Consider the following 21805-nt stretch of genomic DNA (forward strand, 5'->3'; position numbering starts at 1 on the left):
TTGTATAATACTCATCACTGTTGTATCTGAGCATTTAAAATATGTTGTATTGTTTTTCTTACAGAAGTTTTGATGTTGGACTGCATCATTTTCTTATCAGGTAAGCTAATTGTATCATTAAACTGCAATAGAAAGCCAGTGAACAGCAGGCTACTTAATTTAGGCAGAGCTAGTCATGCTAGCTAGCTGACAATCTTCCTCGTAATCTAATACCTTGTTTTCAGCTACTTATAACTTTGCCAAACTTTAATTTTCCATGTTGGGTTTCTGTGTCAGGATGACTTCTGAAAAATCTCAGCAAAAATGGTCCAGCCATTTCTGAGAATGAGATAACACAAAAATACATGTCTTTAATGTGGCAAAATAATGCACTTGTATGACTATTTAATTGAAAACCTCCAGGGCCTCTTGTGCTTTGGTGCCAGAAACTGAAATTTCACAGAGGGATGTGCCTTTTGTTGTGTTCCTGTGGAAAACTTGCCTTAGACAATGTATAAAACAGACTGTGCTCAGGCAATGAATCCGGGTGAAAGAGAGGAGACTTGTCTGTAGGATTCAGCTTGCTTTGTGATGCAGGGAACTGCAGTAAGAGATGAGGGGATCTCATGGTTTAAACTCTTGGGTTCCATCCTGGACAACTGGATTCTGTGTCTGCCTCTACCAGAGAGTTCCCTGTGTGATGCCGCAATAGTCACTTAAACCAAATTTACAAAAGGTGGCCACTAGTTGATGCGTGTTCTTCATTTTCTGACTTTCCACCTTGAAACCTGGGAGGCTTGATTTTTTTGAAATGTTAAACATTCAGAGCTACAACTCAAATGAATGGGACCTGTGCTTTTGATATACAAAGTACTACATAATGCTAAGTGCTCCAAAAAACAAATCCTAAGGCAGTGGTGTGCAATATGTGGCCTGAGGAATGTATGTGGCTAATTGGGGTTCTTTGTGTGGCCCACGAGGCATTTTGTTGACTGTTGCCCATGTATAGGGTTGCCAGATACTGCTGGTTCCCATCCTCAGTTTTTTCCCCTACCAATGTTCTTAAAGTCACATGCATGTAAAGCAAAGCCATGTGAAGTGAGGTATGTGTGATTGTACATAACATTGCTTATGAGAGCCATGAACTTCCTCTACATCAATTGCCACACACTGCAAATGCTAAGTACCCAAGTGCAGTTAGCAATATTACCCTGTCCCAAGAGAACCTCCTTGGTTATGACAATCTTGCAGCCCGCTGAGATGGAGGGCCACTCATGTGGCCTACTCACTAGCCTAAGTTACTCATCACTGCCGTAAGGTCCTAAACAGGGAACCCAAAATGAGTTGACTTTTTTTTTATTAATATGTGCCTCAGTTCCCCATGTGTAAAATGGGATTCATATTACTTTCTCACATAGAAATACATGAATGAAGATAAATTCATGTTTGTGATTCAAGTGCTATGGTGGTGAACAGCAGCAGAAATTAATAATTTGGGGTTCAGAGCAGGATTTGAATCGTCTGCCGTAAATAATATATGGGGCACACACTGAAGGTTGAGGGCAAAAAGAAATATTCAATATATCCATCACTGAATGAGACGGGGTTCTGTGGAAAATAATATGTAAACAATTATCTTATCAGACACAACTATCTTATAATTCACAAGGGGTCTGAATTAACAGTGCACAGATATCTTTAATTCTGGCATTTCTTAACTATTGCATGCTTGACTTTTCAACCTTAATGTTCTTCTTAAGGTAAATTTTGGATGTAATAGTTGTTCTCTTCAATGAAGCCAGATGGCTAAAATCAAGTCTTCATTTTTAGTGCATGGTTAAAGTTTTGAGAATATTATTCATTTCAATGACATCATAAATTCTATAAATATATTTGTATATTTCTAGCATTGTCATTTCTACTGATAATTTGATAGTTATTTTTAACAAACATATGGATCTGGTGTAAAGAGTATTGTCTCCTCAGACTACAAAGAATGGGCTCTCCTGAGAAAACAAATGATCTCATAAGCGAGACTAGTATCCCATCTACTGTAGATGTACCAAAACAAGTTAATAGCAATGCTTCTGTCACAGGAGAGCCACTTTCAATTACTTCATCCTGAGGAATGTAATCAGATATTACTCTTATAACAATACGTCTCAAAGGAATGTAAAATACTGTTGTAACACTAGGTTGGCTGTTTGTATAATCACTGCACAACAAGCTGCCACTGCATTTGAATGAACTACAGGCAGTCCCCGGGTTATGTACAAGATAGGGACTGTAGGTTTGTTCTTAAGTTGAATCTGTATGTAAGTCGGAACTGGTGTCCAGATTCAGCCGCTGCTGAAACTGATCAGTTTCAACAGCGGCTGAATCTGGACGCCAGTTCTGACTTACATACAGATTCAACTTAAGAACCCCAGGCATCCCCAAGTCAGCTGCTGCTGAAACTGATCAGCGGCTGATTCCAGGAAGCCCGGGGCAGGGGCTTCCTGTAGTCAGCCACTGGTCAGTTTCAGCAGCGGCTGACTTGGGGACGCCTGGGGCAGAGCAGCTGGGGTGCTGCTGGGTTGGTCCAGTAGCGCCGCCGCTCCTCGGTGCTACTGGACCAACCCAGCAGCACCCAAGCTGCTCTGCCCCAGGCGTCCTGATTCAGCCACTGCTGAAACTGACCAGCAGTGGCTGAATCAGGACGCCTGGGGCAGAGCAGCTGGGGTGCTGCCCGGTTGGTCCAGTAGCGCCCAGAGCGGCGCTACGGGACCAACTGGCAGCGCCCCAGCTGCTGTACCACAGGTGTCCGGAGCAAAGCTGCGGAGCACGGGGGCAGCGGGACAGCCTAGACGCGCCGTGGCTGTCCTGCTGCCCTCGGGCTCCGTGGCTTTGCTCTGCTTTGCTCCCCATCCCCCTGGTCTACAGACCAGGGGGATGGGGAGCAAAGCGGCGGAACACGCGGGCAGCGGACAGCCCAGACGTGTCTGGGCTGTCCGCTGCCTGCGTGCTCCGCGGCTTTGCTCTGCTTGTATATGTTTTCTTTGTTGTTTGAGGTCCCATTTTTTAATGCTACATGGAGAGCCTCTTGCTGTAATTTGTTGTTTTGTTCTTAATGACAGGATGATCACTGTTGATTCTTGGAGCCTTAGACCATTGAAAGGCAGTGTGGTCTAGTGTAGAGTTTCTTACCATCTTTGAAACCAGGGACCAGCTTGCTGCCTTCCTAAACTGTGTCAGGGAGCTCTCCGGGACCAGCACCAGCCCACTGATTAGTAATTGGGAAACCTGGGACCTGGGTACTATTTCCAGCTTTGTATTTGATCATAGGCAAATCAGTTGGAGTATTGTGTCCAGTTCTGGGCACCACATTTCAAGAAAGATGTGGAGAAATTGGAGAAGTTCCAGAGAAGAGCAACAAGAATGATTAAAGGTCTAGAGAACATGGGCAATGAAAGAAGACTAAAAGAACTGGGCTTGTTTAGTTTGGAAAAGAGAAGATTGAGAGGGGACATAATAGCAGTTTTCAGGTATGTAAAAGGGTGTCACAAGGAGGAGAGAGAAAAATTGTTCTTCCTGGCATCTAAGGACAGAACAAGAATCAATGGGCTTAAACTGCAGCAAGGGAGGTTTAGGTTGGACGTTAGGAAAAAGTTCCTAACTGTCAGGATGGTTAAACACTGGAATAAATTGCCTCAGGAGGTTTAGGAATCTCTGGAGATATTTGAGAGTAGGCTAGATAAATATCTATCAGTGATGGTCTAGACAGTACTGGGTCCTGCCATGGGGGCAGGGGACTGGACTTGATGACCTGTCAAGGTCCCTTCCAGTCCTAGTATTCTATGATTCTATTTAGAATCACCAATCACAGGAGCTACTTCAGTCTTTAGTCACGCAAATAAAAACTCAGAGGTGACTGAAAAATTGTCAGAGACTCGAGGTCCCACAATGATTTAATAATTGTTTTGCAGGTATATAGAACTTCTTTTGTTGTCCCTCTTATAACTGCAAGATGTATAATAAATGGAAATGACTTGTAGAAAAATGTCAAAATGTGAGGCCCCTTTGTCTCCTGAGGCCCAGGCTAAATGCCTTCCCCTCCATGGGGCCTGTATAGAAGGAATGTATGAAAAATAAAGGGTAGGGCTAGCAGAGTTATAATCATTCACAGTTAAAAGTACAAGCTGTATCTAATCACATATACAAATACTAATTAGAGGGAAAATAAACTTGGCAAACATTGGTGTACACAATAGGCTTGATTGAGTGAGCCGCCTGTCTTTTAAAGGCATGACACAAATTTTAGCTACACAACATTCATCAGTATGTTTAATTAAAGTTGTTTGAAAATGGAATTCTCTTTTCTGGGTGCAGGGCTGCTTGAAGTGCACTTCTGATAATGTTTTATGGTAAAGTAGGTATAAAGTCCCACCTTTTCAATGTACGGGTGGGGGAGAGGTGGTGATAGAGTGCATACTATATTAGCGAGAAACATAATTGCCAGGGGCTCCAGTCAGCTGGGACTGCTGCACTGCTGGGGAGAGGGGGAACTGGAGCTAATCTGGGACTACTATTTTACCCATTGTGCATCCCCTCTCAGACTGTTCAGGGGGCACCCCAATCCTGAGAGCTCTAGGACTCGGATGTGGCTTCCCTCTGAAAAAAAATCAGAGAAGCCAGCCAGGGACTCCAGCCAGAAGTAGCCAAAGCAGGGATTTGTGTGTGTTTAGGGAACTTGCTACAGTTTCACCTGGACTTGCTCTGTCCTTTGCCAACATTTGCTCTGTCCTTTTCTTTCTCACGTTCATCACCTCAGCTTCATTCCACACCTGTGCTTATGCCTTCTTCCCTGCCCTGTTCCCCTCCTCCCTTTCCATTTAGATGATCCCCCTCCTAACTCAACTGTTTCTTAATGTTGGTGATTGTCAGGACACTGGGGAGATAAGGTAATAAAGCAAGTAAGCCCTATTGAGGACAGGGCATTTGATTAAATAAGATCGTGAACATATGAGTGTGTTTCCTCATATAATGCTAAATTCTGTGTTCTTTGGGACAGAGCTGCCTTACCTTAGCAGCAGCAGTGGGAGACAGCAGGCCTCTGAAAAGGCAAAATGCCTGCAGCACTGCTAGGAAACAATCTCGCTTTACCTTGGAAGCACAGAGCAGCAGGACAGGACCACAATCCCTATTCCTGTCTAGACTTGCCCTCTCTGGAGCCACTAGCTGCCGAACACGTTAGCTGCTTCCCACATGCCTCAGGTGCTAAGAGGGCAAAACTTCTGGACTAATTCTCTTTTTTAGACAGTTATGTTGAAACCAGTCATAATTTGGATCATATGATCAAATTTTTAATAAATGTATGCAATTCCAGTTGGCTTTGGTGAGATTGAGTACACCTGTATCTGAGGTCAGAATAAGAAAGAGGTATTTAGACTTGTGAATATGACTTTTATGAAGAGCTAGTGGATTAAAGGGGAAAGTCTGCTCATCTGTCTATTCACCTCTGATTTCCAATTTTTGTGGACTCCCACAGGATCCTTCATGTATCAGTGCTACTAAAAGACTAACAGAATTTTGATAATGAACCATCTGCTGAGTTGCTAAGTGACTTGTTCACAGTATTAAAAAATGAGGGAGTCCCTGTTTAATCAGCACTGTTTGCTTAGAAAGGGTGAGCAGGGAATTAGCATTGTGAAAACTAGAAACAGAAATGTTTCTGTCACTTACACTTGTATACAATGACCTCTAAAAAATAGCAGATTTCTTTATTAAAGCTTTTAACCATTTCTATCTACTTGCAACTTCTCTGGGAAGTACTACCACTCACTGAAGCTCAAGAGCCTCTGCAAAATAGCTGTATTACCACCAGCTGAACAGATCTATTCCCTTCATGGCAAGTGAAAGCTAGCAAAGAACAATGCTTTCCATGCCTCCTGTAGAGAACAAACCTTTCAACTTCCCTAAAAAATAGTGTGCTCTATCCAGTCCTCAAAGCTAACATCTGATGCAAACCATCTTTCCTGCTATTACCATGTCTGAAGTCTCCCTCTTAAGCAAAATATCTGAGAACGCAATGACCCCGTGCTCCAACAGCATGTGACGTCAGTCAGCATCTGTATGCTTTTGAATCAGCCTGGCTTCATAACAATGAGCAGAGCCCATGTGTCAGCGCTAATATTACTCAGTCTTTCTGCTGCCTTTGACACAGTTGACCTCAGGGGGCTATTGACGCTCTTACATGATTATATATGGAATATGCAGCATAACACTAGAGAGGCTCCAAGCATTCCTCTTCGGACATGATCACGAGAGGAAATGGGTAGCTGCTTCTCCTCTCCATGAAAATTCTATTTTGGAAACCCACAAGGGTCTGGCCTTTCTCCCCTCCTCTCAATGTCTACATGAGGCTATTTGGAAGAGCAAAACACTTAGCGCTCCACTGCCAACATTTTACCCATGAATGTCTCATTTTCCACAGTTGCATCCATTGCCATCAGAAGGATGCTGCAATGCCTAGAAGAGGTCAGTCCTTTGCCAAAGAACAGCTGGCATTCAACCTCATCCACCAAAGTGGTGCAAAGTGTCATGGGGCAGTTTGAATTAGCATTAAGCCTAACCTAGTAGCACAACATGCTAATTGAATGTGCAGCATGCTAGCCTCCCACCTGGAGAGGAATTAAACCATGGTGATTCTACATTTGTCACATTCAGACCGGATCATTATAACTCAGGGTATCTGGGACTTAATGTGTAAGCAGTACAGAGGCTGTAGCTGGTAAAGCACGTGCCTTTCTGAAGCCAAGCCAACAGCAAAAACTGCTTTTTGATTCTCCTCTCTGAACAGTCTCTGCTTCTGACCTGTGTTCCGGGCCTTGGTAGCAATTGTTCAAACCCAGCAATGTGTCAGCATAGTCTAGAATCATAGGATTGGAAGGGATCTCAAGAGCTCATCTTGTCTAGTCACCGGCAAGTCTAAATATTATCAAGACAATACCTAGAGGTGTTTTTCTCATTTCTAATTACAGAGATTCCATAACCTCCCTTGTCAATTTATTTCAGTTCTTAACCACTCTGACAGGGACTTTTTCCTAGTGTCCAACTTAAACCTCCCTGTAATTTAAGACCATTGCTTCTTGTCCTGTCCTCATTTGAAGAACAGTTTTTCTTCCTCCGTGTAACAAACTTTTATGAACTTAAAAACTGTTATCAAGTCTTTCCTCAGCCTTCTTGTCTGCAGTCTAAATAAACCAAGTTTTTTTTAGACTTCCCTCATAGGTCATATTTTCTAGTTTTTCTAGACTTTTAGTAATTTTTGTTGCATTTCTCTGGACTTTCTCCTATTTGTTTACATCTTCCCTGAAATATGTTGCCCAGAAATGGACACATTACTCCAGTTGAGGTCTACTCAGTGTGGAGTGGAGAAAGAATTTCTTCTCATGTCTTGTTTATAACACTCCTGCTAATACATTCCAGAAAGATGTTTGCTTTTTTGCAATGTTATCCTGTAGACTCATATTTAGCTTGTGATCCACTAAGACCCTCAGGTCTTTCTACAGTAACAGGAACAGCTAACAGGGAGTTTGGAGAGGGAGTTTAGAGGGGGAGGTTAGAGGGCACTAGTGACTTCTGACGTTCTTTAAAACATAACTCTTATAATAATCTATATTCCAGAGGTTTAAAAAGAATCCGTTTATACTTAAACTTCTTCATTAGAAAAATGGAGGTAGAAGCCCAGCAGCAGAGTGGGGGCTATCCTATTTATTGCGTTGAGTGTGAAATGTATGATTGCCTGCCCTGTGGGCGGCTGGCGTATGTGTGCACTCATTGCAAAGAGCTCCTGACCCTCAGAGACCGAGTTCGGGCTTTGGAGGCCAGGGTGGCTGAACTGGAGGCGCTAAGGGAGGTAGAGAGATATGTTGATGAGACTTTCCGGGACACTGTAGTACTGTCCCACCTCCAGTCTGAGAGCCCTGGTGCTCTTAAAGAGGATGAAAGTCTCAAGGGAACAGAGCATTCAATGGGAGCAGAGGAAAACCATCCCATAGTTGGGACCCTCCTCCCAGAGAACGTTGTGGTATCCTCTCGCACTGAGGATACCTCTGAGGGGGAGGGAATGCCAGTTAGGAAGAGGCAGGTGTTAGTAGTGGGTGATTCGATCGTTAGAAACATAGATAGTTGGGTTTGTGATGACGGGGAGAACCATATGGTCACTTGCCTGCCTGGTGCAAAGGTTGCGGATCTCTCAAGGCATCTAGATAGACTTATGTGTAGTGCTGGGGAGGAGCCGGTGGTCGTGGTACATGTAGGTATCAATGACGGAGGGAAGGGTAGAAGAGATGTCCTGGAGGCCAAATTTAGGCTGCTAGGAAAGACACTGAAATCCAGGACCTCTATGGTGGCATTCTCGGAAATGCTTCCAGTTCCACACGCAGGGCCAGGTAGGCAGGCAGAGCTTCAGAGTCTCAATGCGTGGATGAGACGATGGTGTAGGGAAGAAGGGTTTAGATTTATTAGGAACTGAGGACACTTTTGGGAGAGGGGAAGCCTATACAGGAAGGATGGGCTCCACCTAAACCAGGGTGGAACCAGACTGCTGGCACTAAACATTAAAAAGGCCGTAGAGCAGTTTTTAAACTAAGAGATGGGGAAAGCCGATTGGTGCGGAGATGCACGTAAATCGGAGGGAGACTTCTCTTAGAGATTCTCTAAGCTGTAGTCTGAAAGAGAGGAGGGGAGAGGGCAAACCATAGGCCAGAGCAGACAAACAACCACATACAAAGGAATCCAATGCATCAAGGAAGGGCAGACAAATAAGCAGTGGCAAATTTTTAAAAGGGAGGGAAAGGCATTTAGCCTGGGCCTCAGGAGACAAATGCTAGCAGTCTGACTAATAAGATGGGTGAACTAGAGTACCTAGTATTAAATGAGGAGATTGACATAATAGGCATCACTGAAACCTGGTGGAATGAGGAAAATCTGTGGGACACAATCATACCGGGATATAAAATATATCGAAAGGATAGAGCAGGCCGGGTGGGTGGCGGAGTGGCACTGTATGTGAAAGATAATGTAGACTCAAATGAAATAAAAATATTAAATGAATCAACATGTTCAATAGAATCGCTATGGATAGTAATTCCATGTGCCAATAATAAGAAATTAGAAGTAGGAATATATTACCGACCACCTGACCAGGACAGCGATACTGACATTGAAATGCTGAAGGAGATTAGAGAGGCTACCAAAATAAAGAACTCTATAATAATGGGGGATTTTAATTACCCCCATATTGACTGGATACATGCCACCTCAGGAAGAGAAGCAGAGATAAAATTTCTCAATGGCTTAAATGACTGATTCTTGGAGCAGCTGGTGCAGGAACCCACAAGGGGAGAGGCAATTCTCGATTTAGTCCTGAGTGGATCAGGTCCAGGAACTAACCGTTACAGGACCGCTTGGGAATAGTGACCATAATATAACAACATTCAACATTCCTGTGGTGGGAAGAACACCTCAGCAGTCCAGCACCCTGGCATTTAATTTCAAAAAGGGGAATTACACAAAAATGAGGAGGTTAGTTAAACAGAAATTAAAAGGCACAGTGACTAGAGCCATATCCCTGAAAGCTGCATGGAAACTTTTTAAAGACACCATATTAGAGGCCCAACTTAAATGTATACCCCAAATAAAAAAACATAGTAAGAGACCTAAAAAAGAGTCACCTTGGCTTAACCACCATGTAAAAGAAGCAGTGAGGGACAAAAAGGTCTCCTTTAAGAAGTGGAAGTCCAATCCTAGTGAGATAAATAGATAGGGACATAAACACTGTCAAATCAAGTGTAAAAATGTAATAAGAAAAGCAAAAAAAGATTTTGAGGAACAGCTAGCCAAAAACTCAAAAAGAAATAAAATGTTTTTTAAGTACATTAGAAGCAGGAAGCCTGCTAAAAAAACAGTGGGTCCCCTAGACGATGGAGATATAAAAGGAGCAATCAAGGACGATAAAGCCATTGCAGAGAAACTAAATTATTTCTTTGCTTCAGTCTTCATGGTTGAGGACGTTGGGGAGATTCCCAAATCTGCACCGTCCTTTGTGGGTTATGAATCTGAGGAACTATCTCAGATTGAAGTGTCATTAGAGGAGGTTTTGGAACAAATAGAAAAACTTAATGTTAACAAATCTCCGGGACTGGATGGCATTCATCCAAGGGTTCTAAAAGAACTCAAATGGGAAATTGCTCAACTATTATGTGTGGTTTGTAACCTATTCCTTAAATTGGCTTCCGTACCTAATGACTGGAAGGTAGCCAACGTGACACCAATATTTAAAAAGGGCTCTAGAGGCGATCCGGGCAATTATAGACTGGTAAGTCTAACTTCAGTACCGGGCAAATTAGTCGAAACAATCGTAAAGAATAAAATTCTGAAGCATGTAGAAGAACATAATTTGTTGGACAAAAGTCAACATGGTTTCTGTAAAGGGAAATCCTGTCTTATTAATCTTTTAAAGTTCTTTGAAGGGGTTAACAAACATGCAGACAAGGGGGATCCAGTAGATATAGTATACTTAGATTTTCAGAAAGCCTTTGACAAGGTCCCTCACCAAAGCCTCTTGTGTAAATGACATTGCCATGGGATAAGAGGGAAGATCCTTTCTTGGATTGAAAACTGGTTAAAAGACAGGAAACAAAGGGTAGGAATAAATGGTAAATTTTCAGAATGGAGAAGGGTTACTAGTTGCGTCTCCCAAGGTCAGTCCTGGGGCCAATCCTGTTCAACTTATTCATAAATGATCTGAAGAAAGGGGTAAGCAGTGAGGTGGTAAAGTTTACAGATGATACCAAACTGTTTAGGATAGTCAAGACAGAAGCAGACTGTAAGGGACTCCAAGAAGATCTCACCAAACTGAGTGATTGGGCAACAAAATGGCAAATGAAATTTAATGTGGATAAGTGTAAAGTAATGCACATCGGGAAAAATAACCCCAACTATACGTACGGTATGATGGGGGCTAATTTGGCTACGACAAATCAGGAAAGAGATCTTGGCGTTATTGTGGACAGTTCTCTGAAAACTTCCACACAGTGTGCAGCGGCAGTCAAAAAGGCAAATAGGATGCTAGGAATTATTAAGAAAGGGATAGAAAATAAGACACAGAATATATTACTGCCCCTGTATAAAACTATGGTACGCCTACATCTTGAATACTGAATATTTTGGCCTTGGAAAGGATTCAGAAAAGGGCAACTAAAATGATTAGTGGTTTGGAACGGATCCCATATGAGGAGAGGTTAAAGGGACTGGGACTTTTCAGTTTAGAAAAGAGGAGACTGAGGGGGGATATGATAGAGGTCTATAAAATCATGAGGGGTGTGGAGAGGGCCGATAAAGAAAAGTTATTTATTAGTTCCCTAAATAGAAGAACTAGAGGACACCAAATGAAATTAATGGGTAGCAGGGTTAAAACTAATAAAAGAAAGTTCTTCTTCACGCAGCGTGTAGTCAACCTGTGGAACTCCTTGCCAGAGGAGGCTGTGAAGGCTAGGTCTATAATAAAATGCAGGACAATGTAGCACTTTAAAGACTAACAAGATGGTTTATTAGATGATGAGCTTTCGTGGGCCAGACCCACTTCCTCAGATCAAATTGTGGAAGAAAGTAGTCACAACCATATATACCAAAGGTTACAATTAAAAAAAATGAACAAATATGAAAAGGACAAATCACATTGCAGAACAGGAGGGGGATGCGGGGGGGGGGGGAAGGAAGGAAGTTGAGTGTCTGTGAATTGATGATATTAGAGGTAGGGAGAGTGGGATGTTTGTGAGTTAATGGTATTAGAGGTGATAATTGGGGAAACTATCTTGGTAATGGGTGAGATAGTTCAAATGTTTGTTGAGTCCTTTTTGGAAAGTGTCGAATTTTAACATGAATGACAGTTCAGAGGATTCCCTTTCAAGTGCAGATGTAAAAGGTCTTTGTAGCAGAATGCAGGTGGACTATAATAGATTTGAAAGAGAAGCTAGATAATTTCATGGAGGTTAGGTCCATGAAAGGCTATTAGCCATGGGATAAAATGGTGTCCTTGGCCTCTGTTTGTCAGAGGCTGGAGAGGGATGGCAGGAGACAAATCGCTTGATCATTGTCTTCGGTCCACCCTCTCTGGGGCACCTGGTGCTGGCCACTGTCGGCAGACAGGATACTGGGCTAGATGGACTTTTGGTCTGACACAGTACAGCTGTTCTTATGTTCTTAATTGTTAATTAAAACAATTTGTTTATGTTGCAGAATATTAAGCTTTCTGAACAGGAAATGTATTTTTCTTTTGTTCAGGTCATTTTGTAATAACTATTTTACTAGATAATTTGATGGAGTCAGAGGGAATGGGATAGTTCGCCTGTTGTATGGGAAGGTATGTGCCAAACTGTTTTTATTCAGATGAGGTTGTGAAGGTGCTGACCTAATTTGTGCAGTAATAACTTTGATAATTTCATGTGTTAATGCTGATCTGCTTACTTCAGAGGAAGTTTGGCTAAATATAGACTGCAGGATTTGGCCTGGAGTTTACAAATGTACCTCATTTTGTGAGACGTTTCTGCTCTTATAATCAAAGTTACTGCATTCCAGAATCTCAGCTTTGTCGGGGCCCCGGATTCTGCAAAGCACTTGAGCATGTGCTTATAGTTAAAGCTGAGCATGTGCTTAAGTGCTTTGCAGAATCCGGGCCTCGGTGAATAAATTCTGCTTGATTTCAAGTTTCTGAAGCTTCTAACCCTTTTGTGTGTCTCTTTGGAAGTTTTTCCACAATTGAGACTCACATTTGGGCTTTTGGCATGTTTAGCAATGTGGTTTCTACTCCCAGTTTATAGGACACAATTTGTCATAAAGCAAATCAGACCAGCCAGTTTGTTTCACAGTTACTATATGTAAGAGTAGAGTTGTAAATTTGAGGTGAGAGATAAAAATCAGCTTGTCAAAATTGGTGTAATGGCTTACTGGCAAGGGTTAGATTTAGATATAGTTGGGGAGAAAACAGCCCATGGAAAGAAAATACTATTGTCTGCTATTCTCATCTTCTGCTAAATAAGCCTAGACGATGCATCTGCCATAGGCAAGATTTTACCCAGCATATGGTTTAGTTTGAACCTTTGTACTCTCAACAGCTTACCACTTCCACTGTTACATTCCCTCTTTATATTTCAGGATAAATATGTTGAAATTTACTTCCAGTGCTGTTTCTTTCAGGACATCTAAAAAGAACACATTCTTAAATAAGTAAGGCCTTGTCTCCGACATTCTAGCAATTGCTTAAATAAATCATTGGCCAGTAATCTCTTCTACAGAGGAATGCATTTTTTCCTTTTTATATGTGAATTTTAAGCTGAGTCTGAGAGCATGATGTCCAGGAGGTAGCCATGTTGTCTCAAGTTTTATTATGGAGCATTTGCTTTACTTAACTTGTTATGCAGCTTTGTTATCAGCAGAGGGGGCCCTTGTATTAACATTTTGGAGAATAATGTTATGCATCTTATTATACAGGTATGGATAGTTGCTCAGTTTCTGTGGGCACAGTTCAAAAGAGGGAGTCCAAGGGAGTCAGCTGCAGCTACTTGATCCTTGAGCCAGATGTTCCAGAGTTTCTGATCTGTCTCATATTAGAGCAGCATGGGGGCTGCTCTGGTTTTACGGTGGCAGACTGGACCCCAAAGAACTTGATACGGGTCAGCTGGAGAACTGCATACTCTCTTCTACATTTCTCCCGTTGTGGAGTCTAGCAAGTGCTCCTTCCTGGCCACCCACTAAGACTGCTGTGAGGGGAATCCAAGCCTCTGCTGCTCTATATCCCTGAGGTTTCTAGATCCTCACAGGCTGCAGCACTGGTTCCTCCCTTGGTCTCTCTGGGCACATCTACGTAGCAGGGCTTAACTCAAAATAAGCTGCGCAAACTGAGCTGTGTCAATTGCGTAGTTTATTTTGAGTTTTGGTGCTGTCTACACAGCACTTATTTGGAAACAGAGCACTTTTCCTCCGAATTCCCTTAATCCTCGTACAATGAGGGTTATGGGAGTCAGAGTAAGAAGTCCTTCAGCTTGACAGTATTTCAACATTGTTGAAATAATAGCCTGCTGTGTAGACACAGATTGTTATTTTGAAATAATGCTAGTTATTTCTAAATAATGTTGCTGTGTAGACGTAGCCTCTGACATGTTTCTTGGACATTGTCTCTGATACACCTTCTTGGAAATGAGTCTTCTCAGCCCAGCTGGGACCAGAGGTGACACCCTGACACACCCTAGTTACGAGACACGTCTCTTTCAGAACTCCATCTAAAATGTGTGAAGCTTTGAGCACGCAGTACTTGTGAAGCATTTGACACACACACAATCTAATGCCGTTATGCTCTTTTATAACTAATATAAAACACAGCAGAGTACAATAGACATCAAACAGTAAATGTCAGAAACCACAGGATCTCTCATCCTTGTGGGCCCTCATGGAGCCGTCTGGGTGCAGGAAAGCAGGTGGATGTCTGCTCCTCATCTAGGCTGTTGCATGCTGTTGGGTATGTCTCCCCCATGAAGAGTCTTTCCAGCTTCATGATCTTCCTTTTGCCTGCCTCATGCTTCTTCCTGTCTGCCTCCCACCATTCTTGTGTTGCTCACTATTTAAACTCACCTGGTTTCCTTTGTTCTATATTCTGGGGAGTTTGACACTGCTCTTGCCTCTCTTCCTCCCACCCTTCAAAGGAGCTTAGCTGCAACTGTTTTCTAAGGATGCATCTTGCCAGGTGTTTCCTCTTGAATAGTGTTGTGAGTCCTAAGCCCTGGCCCTTTATGTGTTGGCCTCCTGCATTGATTCTCAGCCTTTTTACAGTGGCAACCATTTGTACACAGCAAGCCTCTGGGTGTGGCATCCCCTCAATAAATTAACACAATCGGCAGACTTAGTAGCTAGCTTGGAGACAGGTACTCATGGCCCCCACCATACTTTTTAATGTCCAATTTGAGAACCCCTGGCCTAGTGTGTACATTACAGGACTTGTCAGCAAGGGTGGATCCACATACTTACCAGCTCTAATGGCACAGTATATTGTCATAGTAGAACTCTACAGTATTAGTCAGAATTCTTTAGTTGTCAAGATATAGAGCCAATTCATCATACCCCATCAGTTGTCATCCTCTTCCTGTACACTGGGTGGTGGTGTATGGGGTAACATACATGATGGTGATTATATGGTCCCTGGGTTGTCCCACACTGATAGGAATCTTAGCCTAGGAAATGTGACCTGATCTGTGTTCTCTGCCAACAAATCTGTCTTTAGACTGTGAACATTATCTACTCAGGCAGGGGGACAGTATGCAAAAAGGGGTGTGATCCTGGATGGGGAGGATTCTGAGAATAGATGTTTTAAGCAACCTGTTTCCTTCTACCATTGATTGACTTAATGTCAAATAGGATGACTGCCATTAAAATGTTAAAGGAGTGTCCCAGGGGGAAGCCAGCCACTTTCCCTGCCCTAAGAAAAAAGAAAAGAATAAAACCCAACCCCTCCCCCTCCACAATTTTGTGACTTGAGGGATTGATATTCATTATAGGGATGTGAACGACTAATCAACAGGCTAGTCGATTAGTCATTCCTCCCCCTTTGCTTCCTCTATCAGAAAGAGGCAGAAAGAGGGGTGGAAAGAGGTGAGGATATTTCAAAGTGGCAGTGCTGTGTGGAGCCTGGGGCCGGAGTCTGGGCTCTATGCGTTGCTGCCACTTTGAAACACCAGTGCAGCCCAGAGCCAAAGCAACTGCAACTGCTTTGGAGGATAGGGTCATAATTCAAAATGATCTGGACAAACTGGAGAAATGGTCTGAGGGAAACAGGATGAAGTTTAATAAAGACAAATACAAAGTACTCCGCTTAGGAAGGAACAAACAGTTTCACACATACAGAATGGGAAGCGACTGTCTAGGAAGGAATACGGCAGAAAGAGATCTAGGGGTCATAGTGGACCATGAGTCAACAGTGTGACACTGTTGGAAAAACAAAGAAAACATGATTCTGGGATGCATTAACAGGTGTGTTGTGAGCAAGAAACAAGAAGTCATTCTTCCACGCTACTCTGCGCTGATTAGGCCTCATTTGGAGTATTGTTTCCAGTTCTGGGTGCCACATTTCAAGAAAGATGTGGAGAAATTGGAGAAGTTCCAGAGAAGAGCAACAAGAATGATTAAAGGTCCAGAGAACATGAGCTATGAAGGAACACTGAAAGAATTGGGTTTGTTTAGTTTGGAAAAGAGAAGATTGAGAAGGGACATGATAGCGGTTTTCAGGTATGTAAAAGGGTGTCACAAGGAGAAGGGAGAAAAATTGTTCTTTCTGGCCTCTAAGGATAGAACAAGAAGCAATGGGCTTAAACTGCAGCTAGGGAGGTTTAGGTTGGACATTAGGAAAAAGTTCCTAACTGTCAGGGTGGTTAAACACTGGAATAAATTGCCTAGGGAGGTTGTGGAATCTCCATCTCTGGAGACATTTAAGAGTAGGTTAGATAAATGTCTATCAGGGATGGTCTAGACAGTACTGGGTCCTGCCATGAGGGCAGGGGACTGGACTCGATGAACTCTCGAGGTCCCTTCCAGTCCTAGTATTCTTTGAGTCTGTGATAAGCATTATTTGTCACAGTAGTATGCTATACTGAACTTTTGCTTCCACTCATTTTCTAGTACTGCCTACATAAGTACTGTTCTTTTAATGTGCAAATTGACTGAGCAGCTGTATCTAAAACATTCCCCTGGAATTATTCTCAGGTTTCTGAAACACCCAAAACCATGGACTGAAATTCATCTGCAACAGGTATTGTTGTCAAGGGGACAGGGCACTAGACTGGGAATCAGGAGACCTGAGATCTAGTCCTAACTTTTCAGCTGACTGGCTGTGTGGTCTTTGGCAAATCACTTACTGGTTCTGTGCCTTAACTTAGGTCCTAAAATGAAATTATGATCCTTTTTCAAGTGTTTTGAGATCCATGAATTAAAAACACTGCATGAAGCCTATCTCTTGAGCGTGAGCCAACACTGAAAGATCTTGGTTCAGATGACAGTGATGTGCTGCCTTCCATGTCCTGCCAGAGTCCAGCGCCAGAGGTGTCCTGCAGAGAGAGAATTTCTATCTCTGCCCGCTGGAGGAGAGGGGGGTGCGGTGTTGGGAGAGGTGTGTGTGAGCGGCAGAGGCCACTTGTCGGATGAAACGCTACTGGGGTTCCCTCTTCTTCCTCCCTCCAGCAGGTTCCCATGCAGGGGATTGGTCTCCTCTACATCACTGCGCTTGATTGGGAGTGGATGCTGTCCCAAGAGTGCTGGCACGAGTCTGTGCCATGTGCGGCACTGCTGTATGTGTCCATTACCCCAGCCTCCTTAATGGTGGCTTGAAGTGGGAAGGTGTCCCACCATGGAGTTGGAAGTAAAGCAGGCCTCTCTAGAAACCCTGTGAGCAGGAGTAAAAGGTTCCATTGTGGCAGCCTCAGGCAGCTGTCTGCTCCAGTCTGGCGCTCCATGTGCACCCACGTACACAGGCTGCTGTGCAATCCCCAGGCTGAGAAGGCCAAGTGAGGAGCACTCAGCCCCTTGCTGCCTGCTGCCTCCCCTGATGTGTGTGTAGGGAAAGCAATGGAACTCACCTTATAGGCCTTCCCAGGCTTTGTCTGAACCCTGGGAGATATCACTCTCCATTCACTATGGGTGAAATTCACTGCTATGGAAAAGGCCAACTCCAGCTCTGTGTACCTCTTAAATCCCATTTAAGATCTTGGAATAAGATTTAAATGGAAATAATGTGGTGCTTAGGCCATGTGCACAATCATGAATTTCACTCTGTGGCTACATCTAGACTTCAATGTTTTATTGGAAAAAGGTACACAAATTGCAGAGCACAATTTGTGTACCTTTTTCCTGATAGCTTTGTCGGAAGAGGCTTTTCCGAAATTTAGCTTGTCTACACTGGGTCAAATTTCAGAAAATCCTCCTCTTTTGGAAGAGCCCTTCTTCCTCATGGAATGAGGAAGACAGGGCTTCCGAAAGAGTGCATCTGCTCTTCTGCAAAAAAAAAAAAAAAAAAAAAAAGGGGGGGGGGGGGGAGAAAGACGAAAGAAAGAAGAGGCAGAACAACAGATGTGTTCCCTGGATGTGACAGAGTTTTTCTGGGATACCTCTGGTATCCTGGAAAATACCCATAGTATAGACATAACCTGTGAGAACTTATAATCAGTAAACAGCTTTATGTAAATTTTGACAAGGTTTCTTGCATATAAGGTCCCATAGCTTTGGCCAACAGTAAATAGCCAAATGTTTCTCTCTGAGGTGACTAATGCTGCAGCTGCAGTTTCTAAAAGTGGAATATTAAAATGAATTCATTTACCTTGTTTAGTGATTTTTAACAGTCTGATATCAGATGTGCCTATGATTTGAAAGACCAATGTTTGTTTACCTTTTTGATAACTCTTATGTTGCAAATGATTGAAATAAACCCTTCAAAATAAACATAAGTGCAAAGTATTTTTTTAATCTAAGAAGTGCTTCAAAGATATACCTAAAACATTAAAATACTTATGATGGTACTTCAAATTCTGTTAGTAGTCAATTCACATGTAAGGAAGATTCAATATTATTATGGCAATTTTCAATCTGAAATTCAGTAGGGGGAGTCTGTGGTCTATTTGTTTTGCAGATGAGCCAAATAATTTCAAACCAGTTGTATAAAAGCAAATTCTGTGTACAAGAATTAAGTTTCAGTATTCATGTAATGTATGAATTATATTGTTACGAGAATTTCAGAAATTACAGATGGAAAATAGCTATGATGATCACTGTGGTAGTGCTGCATTGTTGCCTATAATATGTTGTTTTGTTAAGCCAAATTTTAAGTATTTTTAGGAGTTGGAGCTTCTGTCCCTTTTATTTGCAGCCTGGTTCTCCATTAAATGGTGGAAGTTCTGGATGTTTAAAGTGTACATCAACTCCCATTCACGTTAGCATACAATATGGTGATTGGATTTTACATTAGCATCATTTAAAATAGGCATTGTCATATTTGGATTAAATGATTGATTGGAAGGTCTCCATCCTGGCACACAGGTGTGCTTATCACAAAACATTAAGATTGGCTTCTTTATTGACAATAATTTTAAAAGGCGTTATGCTTGGAGTATTTTAAAGGCATGCCTTCCACTCGGTTTCTAAAATTTAGTTTCAAGTACAATAGAATCCATTTTCAAAGCTCACTGGGAGGGGGGCCAGATCAGATCAAGAAAATAGGTGAGACTTGGGCTTGCATTCTGAGCCCCACAATAGCTGACAGCTTGAGCACAGCTATCTAGTTCAGTAAATACAGAGACCTGCATAAAGGGGGCTTGGATAAATGGGGTTTTACAGTGCTGTACATCTTCCTACAATTAAAAGGAAAATGGCTTTTCCTTTTAATATTTTTATGTCCTCGTTTTCCCATTTTTAAAACATGTTCTTGTTGTTTCAATAGATCTCGCAATCAAGAAGAAACTGACCAACTTGACATGGGAAACAGTGAAACTGACTAAAACGTAAAGTGATGCCTAATGCCCAAAGTAAATAAATACAAAAGATGGGTTCTTTTTCTTCAGACACTCTACTTTGTAGTCATTTTAGGTGTGACTCAGAACAAGAGACTTGGTAAAATGATTTCAAACAAATATTTTTTTCATTTGTTGGGAGCATCACTTTAGAACTTAAGACACTTAGGCTACGTCTACATTGGCCCCTTTTCTGAAAGGGGCATGCTAATTTTAAACTTCGTAATAGGGAAATCCGCGGGGGATTTAAATATCCCACGTGGGATTTAAATAAAGATGTCCGCCGCTTTTTTCCGGCTTGTAGAAAAGCTGGAAAAGAGCGTCTAGACTGGCCCGATCCTCCGGAATAAAGCCCTATTCCAGAGGATCTCTTATTCCTACTTTGAAGTTCCACGAGGAGTAACAGTAGTTTGGAATAGGAAGCCTAATCCGAACTACCTAGTTCGTGCCGCGTGTAGCCGCGGGCACGGAGTCTGAACTAGCGGACATTTAAAAATGGCGGCGCCCGGCAATATGCAAATGAAGCCCGGGAAATTCAAATCCCGGGCTTCATTTGCAACTCCGGTTTCCTACATTAACCACCCTACTTCGAACTAGGGTGGTAGTGTAGACATACCCTTAGTTAGAAAAGAAACAACTGCTTTTAGTAATACTTTCTTGCTACAGAAGCAGGTGAGCTAGAACATACTTGCTCACTCCAGAATTATATCCACGCAGCTCCTGTGCAAGACAGAGTTATAAATCATTTAATTGGTGAAATACAAGATAGCATTAACTCATCAGGGTTACCTAGGGAGATGGTGGAATCTCCATCCCAAGAGGTTTTTAAATCCCTGCTTGACAAAGCCCTGGCTGGGATGATTTAGTTGGGGTTGATCCTGCTTTGGGACTCCATGACTTCCTGAGTTCTCTTCCAGCCCAAAGATTCTGTGATCAGAATAAACGCTGATTCACTGGTCAGCATTCTGAGGGCAAGCCACTCTTGCCTAGGTTGTTATAATTCCAGAAGGAACCTATACACACACAAAATTATATCAAGCATTGAGTGGATTTGAAAACTGACTACTCTCATCATCAGCAGGCGGGCTCTTGGGGTCAGCACAAGAGATACATGAGTGTAAATTACTTGTACTGTACCTGTTCAGTCTGCAGGACACTGTGTGATACCTTTTACTAGCCCAAAATTAAGTGGAAAAACAGGTTTAAAAAATAAACAGAACAGTAATACATGAATAAGCAGTTGCAAGTTTTTTGTAAAGTGTGCTGAATTTTAAGGCTGTTTTCCACATGTGTGAAATCAGCTGATGCCTGTATTATTGAAGAGAAATTATTAGTGCCACTCTCAGGAGTTGGCACTTCAGGTATTATCTGCCGTTACGTTTTTACATTGGATTTATTTTTCAATTTCTGAAACAAATAGTTTCAAAACATTATTGCCTTTTATTATAGTTCCTAAAGTATTCTTGACTTGTTGCAGAAAATAAAGGAAATCGGCCCCTGCCCTATGAATCTTAAAATCCAAGGTCTTAATCCTGCCATAACCTCTGCTAATGTGGATATGTACTGAGGTGTACAGTTGGTGGGCCCAGTTACAGAATCAGGGCATATGTAGACAAAAAGAAAAGGAAAATTCAAACACACAAACATAAACCACCACAAAGATCTCTCTCAGGGGCTACATCTACACTACAGAGTTTTTTTCTGAAAACAGCAATTTTTCCGAAAAAACTTGAATTGTGTCCACACTGCAATTGCGTTTTTTCAAAAGAAAATTGAAAGAGCAGAGGAGTTTTTCTGACATTGGTAAACCTCTTTCTACGAGGAAGCACCCTTTTTCTGAAAGAGCTCTTTCACAAAAAGGTGCGTGGAGACGGGGAAGAGGGAGTTCTTTTGAAAGAAGAAGAAAGAGGAAAAAGCACAAGTGCCCTGGTGGCCACTCCATCCATAGTCATCACAGCTTAAATGTGAGATAGGATCTACACTGAATGGACGCTATCTTTTGAAAAAGCCATCTGCTTTTTCAATGCGCTTTTGCTATGTAGACAGTCTCTTTTGGAAGAAGTTTTTTTGGAAGATCTCTTCCAAAATAGCTTCTCCCGAAAGAAGCCTGCAGTCTATACATAGCCAGGGAGAGCAGATTAGACAAAAACCTGCCAGGGTTGGTCTAGGTTTACTTTGTCCTGCTGTAGCATGTGGGCTTGCATTAACTGACCTCATGCAGTCCATTCCAGCCCTACATCTCT

At 42.4% G+C, this 21805-nt stretch overlaps 1 protein-coding gene across 8 annotated transcripts in view; it reads left to right on the forward strand.

The window, feature by feature from the left end:
* The window catches only part of HHAT (hedgehog acyltransferase), a 361176-nt gene that overhangs the window by 131002 nt on the left and 208369 nt on the right, over positions 1 to 21805 (forward strand). For 7 of the 8 annotated variants that reach the window (XM_014580487.3, XM_006136901.4, XM_075925129.1 and 4 more), the window contains one exon: positions 65 to 100. The exons of the other annotated variant lie outside the window; for it this stretch is intronic. In XM_014580487.3, coding sequence (XP_014435973.2) covers positions 65 to 100 — 36 coding nt within the window. The remainder of the gene's footprint in view (positions 1 to 64; positions 101 to 21805) is intronic. 8 annotated transcript variants of the gene reach the window in all.

This window comes from Pelodiscus sinensis, chromosome 3, assembly GCF_049634645.1.
Source record: "Pelodiscus sinensis isolate JC-2024 chromosome 3, ASM4963464v1, whole genome shotgun sequence".
Taxonomy (NCBI): domain Eukaryota; kingdom Metazoa; phylum Chordata; order Testudines; family Trionychidae; genus Pelodiscus; species Pelodiscus sinensis.